We start from the raw sequence: 10,341 nt of genomic DNA on the forward strand, positions 1-10,341 counted from the left end.
TCCATTCTATGCTATTGTATTTTGTTCCATAGTTGAGCATAACAATTAGAAGTGTGGAGTTAGAGAGCAAAATAGAGGGGGTTAAGATTTTGTAGCAACCTTATATATCATAGGTCCAAGTAGGTCCAAAGAAAGTAACTTTATCTTTGTACTTTTTCCATATTAGAGAAAAGAGAGCATAACAACCTCACCTTCTACCTCCCGTAAAGGTTTCCCAAGGAAAATTTGGTGTCTATTGAGAATGATGTGTGCATTTCTTTATGTTCTATATTTCTTACATTTGAGCTATTTTGTTTAATTAAGTAGAAAATCAATGAATAAAAGTATCTAAAATCTAAAGGAAAAATTAACCTACGTTATTAGATTTTAGTAATTTTATTAGATTTATTGTGATGAACTGTTTTAGTTAAATATCAACAATGACTTACAAATATATATGTGTTTTGTACTTTCTTTTTACTAAATTAAAGAATTGAATTGGTAAATGTTTTCTAAAGAATCAATATGAAAACACACAATGACATGGAATATTGTTTTTCAAAGATTATATACACTTTGTTTAAAACCAACTATATATTGGGATTGAGATTGTTACATGATGTAAAAGTTCATATGGAATAAGAATTTAGTTCTCATGATTGAATTATTTTATTTATAAAAAGAATTTTAATATAGAGATATTATTTTAATATATGAATATAATGTTTTGTTTATTTATTTATTTATGATGAATCAATAATATGAATAAATTAAATATATGTTCTCATCCTCTATGGGCTCTCGAACAATAAAGATTTGAACGATAAAGATTGAAATCACTACAAGGATATACTCATTATGAATTCAATATGTTATATCTAGAAATTAAACTTAAATGGAAAAAATAACAACATTTCTCTTCACCACCTAAACTACATCCAATTAATAATTTTATATATTATTTAAAATTTATTTAAAATATTAATATTGGGATAAAAAATATTATTACATTAATCTAAAAATTTACATTTTTATTATTTTTAAATAGGAAATATTAATAGTAAATATTATTTATAAAACTTAATATATATATATATATATATATATATAAATTAATTATAACCCATATAATCTACAAAATATTCCAATATATATATATATAATCTTAAGAAAATAAATATCACATAAACCACAAATATAAGACAAAGCATTCACACAATATCATATCAATAAATAATAATCACTGCACAAACACAACTCACAAATAAAGCATACGAATAGATACTACCATCCAAAACAATCATTATTATTTTATAAGAAGCATTTATCATAAAAATATTGAAATTATTATTTTATAAAAAGGATTTATCATAAAAATATTATATCTTTAGGTGGATGTTTTGAAGAATTCCGCTAACCCTCAAAGCAAACAATTGAGATAATTCTAGAGGCTCAATTAGCTTTGAACCTTTGACTTGGACAACATAACATGTCTTGGGTCTTTGCAAACAATTGAGATAATTCTAGAGGCTCAATTAGCTTTGAACCTTTGACTTGAACAACATAACATAACATGTCTTGGGTCTTTGGACAAATCGATTAGTATAAATTTACATTAATTTTAAATATTTTAATTATAAGATATTTGTATTTTAATTTTTTATTGATTTTTTTAAGGTAAATGTGTAGGGTCTTTGGACAAATCGAATAGTATAAATTTACATTAATTTTAAATATTTTAATTATAAGATATTTGTATTTTAAACTTTTTATTGATTTTTTTTGAGGTAAATGTGTAGGGTCTTTGGACAAATCGATTAGTATCAATTTACATTAATTTTAAATATTTTAATTTTTTTATTGATTTTTTTAAGGTAAAGGTGTATTTATTGATTTTTTTAAGGTAAATGTGTAGGGTCTTTGGACAAATCGATTAGTATAAACTTACACTAATTTTAAATATTTTAATTATAAGATATTTGGATTTTTTTTGTTTTTTTTTTTAAAGGTAGATGTGTAGGTTTAATGTAATGCAATTTGTTAATATTTTTATACGTAGATTTAATAAGTTGAATTTATATTAAGATATTTAATTTATAAAAATACAAGATTTGTAAATATTACTTAATTAAATAATCATAAGATGTTAAAATTAATTTAGAATTCAGTATGGGTTAGATATTGTACTGTTCGTAAAATGTTAAAAGTAATAAAAATAATAAAATTCAATTTTTTATAATGTAATTTTGTTTTTATTCATAAAATTATGAATAAATTTTTAGATAAAAGAAAATCATAATATGCATATCATATTAAAATATATAACATATAAATAGTACCTATAAGTTAAGATACATTAACGTTATAAATTAAAATAATGATTATCTAACCATATGTAAATTTAATCAATAAACACATAAAAACGTTAATACTTACAATAAGCTTACAATATAATAACATTTTAAACCATGGATATTCATGCCTACTTTACTATAGATATTATTAATTTGTAAATAGATTTTGTTACAATACCATGGGGCAATACCATAGCTCACCAATACCACATGCCCAAAAACTATCTCTCATTTCACAATCAAAATATTTTATAATTACTTTCAAGATATATCTAAACCCTCTATCACATTAAATTATATAAGATATAAATAATAGCTATAAATTAAGATCCATTTCACAATATAAATTAAAATAATAATTTTGTAACCAAGTTTAACTTTCATTAATAAACACATAAAAACTTAATACTTATAATATAATAAGATTTTTAATCATGGATATTCACCCTCATTTTCCCATGGATTTTATTAACTTGTAAATAGGCTTTGCTATAATGCCATGGCTCATCAATACCATATGTCTGAAAACCATATCTCATTTCTCAATATATATATTTTAATTTTATTTTATTACATTTTTTTGCTTGAAGAAGCACGCTCCAAGCCGGTTTGGAAGAGATGTTGTAATGTCTTGGTATTTTATGTTATCAAAACAGTTTGACTAGATTAAATTATATAAAAACAAACTAAAAATAAAAGTAAACAAACAAAATTATTAATTAAAACATTTTGGCCAAGCGAAATTACACAAAAAATTAAATTAAAAAAAAATCAATTAAAAAAAATTCAATTAAATTATTAATAGTTAAATGACTTTAGATCCACCTTAACCACAAATCCATCCAGAGGGATCAAATCTCTGGAGGTGGAAACCTTTCCTCAAGTTTTGCACTAAAAAATAAAAATAAAAAATAAATTCAATAAAAATTTTAATAGTTAAACGAGCTTAGATCTATCTTAACTACAAATCTATCAAGTTTTGAGAGAGATCATATCTCTCCGTATGCAAACTTTTCTTCAAGTTTTACACTAAAAATAAAATGTTTACAACTCAGAATCTGGAGGTGCAAATTTTTCCCCAAATTTACACTAAAAATAAAATGTTTACACTTCAAGAGATTTGATCCTTCTCGATGTAGATTGGTGTCTAATAAATTTAAGATTTAAACAAAAATTAAATTTAAAACACACCCACTTATTTTTTCATTAATATAGATAAAAAATTAAAATACATCACTTTTCAAACAAAATAATATAATAAATTTTTTCAAACAAAATAATATAATAAATTTTATGATGATAAAAACAATTTCAAAATATTGCAAAATATTATAATTCTCTTCAAGATGCTACAAAACATTTCACTATTATAATTAGGCCGATAGGCCTTCCTTTGAAAGGGACCTTTCGTCGTCCTTCTCATTCTCACGCTGACACCTGGCCTTTTGTTTCTGACGTTGACACCTGGCGTTTAACGGGCATTACACTTTGTTTCTCTGCTCCTTTTCAGCTCTCTGCTCTTCTGTTTTCATCCACGACCATTTCTGTTCTTCCTGTTCCGCTTTCCACTCTTCCTGTTCTCTTCCACTCTGGGTTGCAATAATGTTTTCCTGCTCTTCCATTAACTGCTGTAATGATGTGTCCTGTTTCTGCAATGTAATCAGGGCAAGTGCCATTACAGATCAAATCGAGGCCGAAAACCAGGAGGGCATGCTTCATCCTTTTTCCTTCATGGATCCTTGATACTTTGTTTCCTACTTCAGAGTTGGTTAAGAATGGGAATTTCTAGCGAATCAATGAAGACCTTAGCAGATAAGCAAGAGATGATTACTTGTTTTGTTCAAATGGTTGGAGAATCCACAGACAGGGCACAGCAGTTTCTACAGGCGAGCAACTGGCAGCTAGAGGAAGCAATCCAGTTATCCCAGGCATGCTTTCTGTTCTCAATTTGTTGTTCTTGAATATTTTTAGTTTAGATTTGTTTTTATAGTCGGTGGTTCTTGGTTCTCTTTTGTTGTAGATCTGTTTTTTATAGTTTGGGGTTCTTGAATTTTTCAGATCTTTCCGAGTTGTAGATGACTTATTCTGCATATTCGAGGGTATCTTGGATAATGTAGCGGTGTTGAGACAACGATATGGTCTCAACAAATCTACAGATGAAGTGGCGATTATCATAGAAGCTTATCGGACTCTCAGAGATAGGGGTCCTTATCGTGCAGATGAGGTCGTTAGAGATCTATTGGGGAAGTTTTCCTTCGTTCTTTATGACTCCACTTCCGAGGCTCTCTTTACAGCAGTTGTACGCTTTCTTTCTCATCCTTTCCTTTTCTGTGCTTTATTTTCTATTTTCCATTGAAATATTTGACATAAACACTTCTATTGTTCCCATCTCAAACCTGCTTCATCGCACATTTCCTTCAATCCTTCATGCTACATACCTTGCTCAGATAATAAATGAGGGATTCCAATATTTCTCCTTTCGTAGTCGTTTCTAGGGAATCGATTTTCTTGATCCAGCAGTTGAGAGGGGATAAGGGGCGTTTTGAAAAATTATAAGACCGTCCTGCTTGTTTTATTTAGTCCATAGATTTACCATATTCTAGCCTGGGCATGCTCACACTGCAGACTCTTTCCAATCTGGTCTGTGTTTTTGGAGTATCTTCACATTCGTAGATGGCATATGATGATTTCTTGATCCTGTAGTTGACAGAGGATAAGGCTCGTTTTGAAAAAATATAAGACTTTGTTTGTTTGATTTAGTCCATAGATTTACCATTTTACTATCCTGGACACGCTCACACTGCAGACTCCCTTCCATCTGCTCTATTTTCTGGAATACCTTAACATTAGTACATGGCGTGTGATGAGATGAATTTCACAGAGCACATGGGAAGCTTATGAAACCCCCCCTTTGATAAGAATCTTTTAAGAAATTCAAATTACCAACCCCAAGATAAAGTATTATGACTCTACAATTAGCTTGTGGCCTAAGGGGTAGGTGGAGAATTTACCAGGCTTCCAGTGAATTCGTGGTCTTTAGGTTCCATCCTCACTGGAAACAGTGTGTCAATCCATTAACCTGCGTATTAACCTGCATTCTAGATCTAGTGCTTTGAAAGCGTTGACTTTCACAATGTGGATATTTCTGAAATGAAGTGGCAGTTGAAGTTATGTACTTTGTTTTTTAATTAGAGAAAGTATCTATATATATATATATATATATATATATATATATGTAACTTGTGGACAATTTACGGGACAAATTGCCAAATTCATGACTTTCTATCTGATTCCAGAGTCCAGATGACAGAAGCTATCCATTGTAAGATCCTATGAAAAATTCTATCCATGGTAAAACATCATCTGCATTTGTCATCATAACTAAAACTATCCCTCAATGATCATTGTTGATTCATGTAGCAAAGTTGGCCTTTTCGAAAGAAATGTTGTAATCTAAAGAAATATTTACTTGGTGGTTATCGTTACAGCCATTATGTTGTTGATGGAGACAGTACTGTGTGGGAAGAAGCGTTCAATGGCAGATATATGTCGCTCCTACTCGCACACTGGAGGATTTGGAACACAGTACTGCAGAACAGTTGGCCTTGGATGATGCTAATCCCTTAGAGTTGGATAGTTTTAAATGGAATGACAGTGATATAAGGAGGCAACCTCGGACATCTCTTTACCGAGCGGCCAAAAAATATATTAGATGACTTATTCTGCATATTCGAGGGTATCTTGGATAATGTAGCGGTGTTGAGACAACGATATGGTCTCAACAAATCTGCAGATGAAGTGGCGATTATCATAGAAGCTTATCGGACTCTCAGAGATAGGGGTCCTTATCGTGCAGATGAGGTCGTTAGAGATCTATTGGGGAAGTTTTCCTTCGTTCTTTATGACTCCACTTCTGAGGCTCTCTTTACAGCAGTTGTACGCTTTCTTTCTCATCCTTTCCTTTTCTGTGCTTTATTTTCTATTTTCCATTGAAATATTTGACATAAACACTTCTATTGTTCCCATCTCAAACCTGCTTCATCGCACATTTCCTTCAATCCTTCATGCTACATACCTTGCTCAGATAATAAATGAGGGATTCCAATATTTCTCCTTTCGTAGTCGTTTCTAGGGAATCGATTTTCTTGATCCAGCAGTTGAGAGGGGATAAGGGGCGTTTTGAAAAATTATAAGACCGTCCTGCTTGTTTTATTTAGTCCATAGATTTACCATATTCTAGCCTGGGCATGCTCACACTGCAGACTCTTTCCAATCTGGTCTGTGTTTTTGGAGTATCTTCACATTCGTAGATGGCATATGATGATTTCTTGATCCTGTAGTTGACAGAGGATAAGGCTCGTTTTGAAAAAATATAAGACTTTGTTTGTTTGATTTAGTCCATAGATTTACCATTTTACTATCCTGGACATGCTCACACTGCAGACTCCCTTCCATCTGCTCTATTTTCTGGAATACCTTAACATTAGTACATGGCGTGTGATGAGATGAATTTCACAGAGCACATGGGAAGCTTATGAAACCCCCCCTTTGATAAGAATCTTTTAAGAAATTCAAATTACCAACCCCAAGATAAAGTATTATGACTCTACAATTAGCTTGTGGCCTAAGGGGTAGGTGGAGAATTTACCAGGCTTCCAGTGAATTCGTGGTCTTTAGGTTCCATCCTCACTGGAAACAGTGTGTCAATCCATTAACCTGCGTATTAACCTGCATTCTAGATCTAGTGCTTTGAAAGCGTTGACTTTCACAATGTGGATATTTCTGAAATGAAGTGGCAGTTGAAGTTATGTACTCTGTTTTTTAATTAGAGAAAGTATCTATATATATATATATATATATTGTAACTTGTGGACAATTTACGGGACAAATTGCCAAATTCATGACTTTCTATCTGATTCCAGAGTCCAGATGACAGAAGCTATCCATTGTAAGATCCTATGAAAAATTCTATCCATGGTAAAACATCATCTGCATTTGTCATCATAACTAAAACTATCCCTCAATGATCATTGTTGATTCATGTAGCAAAGTTGGCCTTTTCGAAAGAAATGTTGTAATCTAAAGAAATATTTACTTGGTGGTTATCGTTACAGCCATTATGTTGTTGATGGAGACAGTACTGTGTGGGAAGAAGCGTTCAATGGCAGATATATGTCGCTCCTACTCGCACACTGGAGGATTTGGAACACAGTACTGCAGAACAGTTGGCCTTGGATGATGCTAATCCCTTAGAGTTGGATAGTTTTAAATGGAATGACAGTGATATAAGGAGGCAACCTCGGACATCTCTTTACCGAGCGGCCAAAAAATATATTAGCTATATAGATCCGAAGGAAAGTAACCGTGAGAATTCCCAGAACATGAAAATGGAATGCCAGCCTCTTTTGCAGAAGGAAAAGCAAAATGAATGCCCACCATTATTACAGAAGGAAAAGCAGAAGGAATGCCCACCTTTTGAGGTCAAGCTTGACCAACCACACGGCATGAGGAAAAACAAACGGTCCAGTTTGGGTGATTTCACAGGAGCAAGCCAAAGTTCGCATTCTCATACTCTCATAAAGGTTAAGGTATGCTATTTGATTTCCAGCCTTTATAATTTTATGTCGACAAATTGTAGAATTGAAATAAGGCACCAAAACATTTGTTCTGTAAATGTATATGATATGATAGTTAATTTTATTTAAAACGATGTTAGTTTTTGTCTTTTCAGGTTCCAAAAGCTTCACCAGCTAATCGCCTAAATGAATGCATACCCCAGCACAAGTCTCGAATTCAAACACATGAAACTGCAATGGAGGAGAAACTCCCAAGTTCTGTGAATGCATCTGCATGGACTTGCTTAAACAAACAGGGAAGTTTGAGAACAAAGAAATTCAAGCAGAAGCTGGTCAGATTGAATTTAGCAGGATTTGGAAAACGGCATTGCAATGAGCAACATGGTGTGCCAATGGATATGTTGGAACTCAAGGATAAGAGTCATTTAGAGGGGTTAACACTTTCTCACGGACCTGTTATTGAAAGATCTAAGAATCAGATTATATTGGAACAGCCAGAAGAAACAACAGAGAAACATTAATGCAATTCACTTTATTCATGGTTACTTGTTCTTGGCTATGGTTGATCTCTCTTAAGTGCAAAATGCTATGAGTAAATCTCTTGTGATCTAAATTAAGTGCTATTATAAATCTTCCATGTTTACTTGACTGGATTTTGGTTTGTTGAAAGTGCTCACCGTAGATCTATTATCTTCTTATGAATATCAACAACTATGCTATGGCATGCAACACGTCCACTCAATTAGATTGTTTATGGTAGTTAATGATGATAGCTCAAAAGATAGTTAACCCTTGACTTTCAATTTTTATTTGTAGTTTTGCAAAATGAAAATCAAGATACATGTACACCAGGAATTAGTACACTTAGGAACCAAAAAGTGATCATACATAAGCTCCCTACCTACATAAGCAAGGTAGCATATACACTTTGGTCCCAAACTGAAGACTATCTACATCTTACTCTAAAATGGGAATCCTTACTAAAAAGTAAATAGCTAAATCTGCTCTAAAACAGCAAATTCTTCCAAATTGAATGCCATGGTGAATCCATGAAAAGTTGCTCAACATCACTTCTATAAGAAGGAAAACAAATTGCATCCCATTTGGCCCTACCAGCCTGTTGAATCATCTGCTTGTCCCCAAACAGAACACCTTTCCAGTGCAGAGGGTCTACAAAGAGAACATTATACACAACAGCCATTCAAAATTCAAAATGAAAAAAACAAATTACAAAATATGGATTGAAAGAATAGATGGGAAAAGTGACCAAGCTGATCAAGTTTGTAACGTTATTAAAGAGGATTCTATCATATATATTCCTTTCCAATGGATAAACTGCAAACCAACATTAACAGCCACCAGCCCCTGTTACTAACCAGAGGGCAATGAAGATCTTTTCGAATCCTCTTCAGAAAGAAGGCTTTCTTCATCTATCAGATCCTCCAAATCATCATTCATGTCTAGCTTTACGCCCAACGGGTCAGATTTAAGCAAACGCTCTTGTTTCTGCACAGCTTTATTTTTTAGGGAAAACGGCATGTGAGATATTTTCACTTAACATGCATTAACAAAAAGAAAAAACAATGAAGAGAATTGACAAAATATTATATTAACCTAGAGCACAATATAGAAGTGTGAAGAGCGAGCTTATCTGAAGTTGGAGTTGTCGAGCAGCAAGCGGCAAGTTGCACCTGAAATTGACATTTTATTATATCAAGTTCTCAAAAAAATCAAAAGGAACCCTGTATGAAACTGCGTGGGCCTGCTTACGTTACCTCTGGTTTGTAGAACGAGCCCTCGACGCATTTCTCCAGATTCAAGAACCCGCTATTAACAGTTCCACCTGTGCAGGAGCCGAATAGAGGGTTTCAGAGAATAAACATAAGTGCGAAATGAAGGAAGAGATAACAGTTAGGCGAGATGGAGGTCGAAGGCATGTCTATACCTGTAGGCCTATTGAAGGCATTTCCGCCATTCCACCATCCGGTCACCTTATGTTGCAGAGCCGTAGCTCACCCACCTCGGAACAACCAAATGAACCTTACTTCGCCGGTTCGAACCAAGCTCCTGTGCCTAAGAAGAAGAAAGACTGGGAGTCCACCCTGTATCCACCGCCATTTTCACCCGACAAGGGCTGTAAATGATGAACAGCAACAACAGCAAACGACCCCCGAGGGTCCATCTCCCTCAGGGTTGGAATCCCTGGAAGCGAGGTCAGGTTTAGGAAGACGAGCTCGAAGAAAGAGAGACAAGGTATCGAACCCGAACCAAGCTCCTGTGCCTAAGAAGAAGAAAGACTGGGAGTCCATGACACTTCAGGAGAAGGCGGTGGAGATTTACATGGGGGAGAAAGGTATTTTGTTTTGGCTGAATAAATCGGCCTATGCTTCCATATTTATTTTGATTGGGGGTTGGGTTCTGTTTAGGTTCGT

The 10,341-nt window shown here is 33.2% G+C and overlaps 2 protein-coding genes and 1 long non-coding RNA gene across 5 annotated transcripts; 2 read left to right on the forward strand and 1 right to left on the reverse strand.

Annotated features, from left to right (window-relative positions):
- Nucleotides 1-3,785: 3,785 nt before the first annotated feature.
- Nucleotides 3,786-6,039, forward strand: LOC149139020 (uncharacterized). The gene is made up of 3 exons (XR_016264253.1): nt 3,786-4,632; nt 5,630-5,684; nt 5,822-6,039. It is a non-coding gene; the product is annotated as an uncharacterized LOC149139020 (long non-coding RNA).
- Nucleotides 6,040-7,200: 1,161 nt separating this feature from the next.
- LOC149139021 (uncharacterized) lies at nt 7,201-8,591 on the forward strand. The gene is made up of 3 exons (XM_089447606.1): nt 7,201-7,310; nt 7,448-7,921; nt 8,065-8,591. The coding sequence occupies exons 2-3, from the start codon at nt 7,715-7,717 to the stop codon at nt 8,428-8,430; spliced, it is 573 nt and encodes a 190-aa protein (XP_089303732.1). The 5' UTR covers nt 7,201-7,310; nt 7,448-7,714; the 3' UTR covers nt 8,431-8,591.
- A 17-nt stretch (nt 8,592-8,608) lies between these two features.
- LOC149139022 (uncharacterized) lies at nt 8,609-9,961 on the reverse strand. Of its 3 annotated transcripts, XM_089447607.1 has the most exons (4): nt 9,855-9,961; nt 9,685-9,752; nt 9,286-9,423; nt 8,609-9,079 (listed from the first exon to the last, which is right to left on the reverse strand). In XM_089447607.1, the coding sequence occupies exons 2-4, from the start codon at nt 9,713-9,715 to the stop codon at nt 8,916-8,918; spliced, it is 333 nt and encodes a 110-aa protein (XP_089303733.1). In that variant the 5' UTR covers nt 9,716-9,752; nt 9,855-9,961; the 3' UTR covers nt 8,609-8,915. The 3 variants fall into 3 exon arrangements, 2 of the variants coding, with proteins under 2 accessions (XP_089303733.1, XP_089303734.1); XM_089447608.1 differs by lacking the exon at nt 9,855-9,961 and having other exon boundaries at nt 9,685-9,830; XR_016264252.1 differs by lacking the exons at nt 8,609-9,079; nt 9,286-9,423 and adding an exon at nt 9,524-9,600.
- Between the last annotated feature and the right edge of the window lie 380 nt (nt 9,962-10,341).

Source organism: Pinus tabuliformis, chromosome X, assembly GCF_031772625.1.
Source record: "Pinus tabuliformis cultivar Carrire ecotype Pingquan chromosome X, CPIR1, whole genome shotgun sequence".
Taxonomy (NCBI): domain Eukaryota; kingdom Viridiplantae; phylum Streptophyta; class Pinopsida; order Pinales; family Pinaceae; genus Pinus; species Pinus tabuliformis.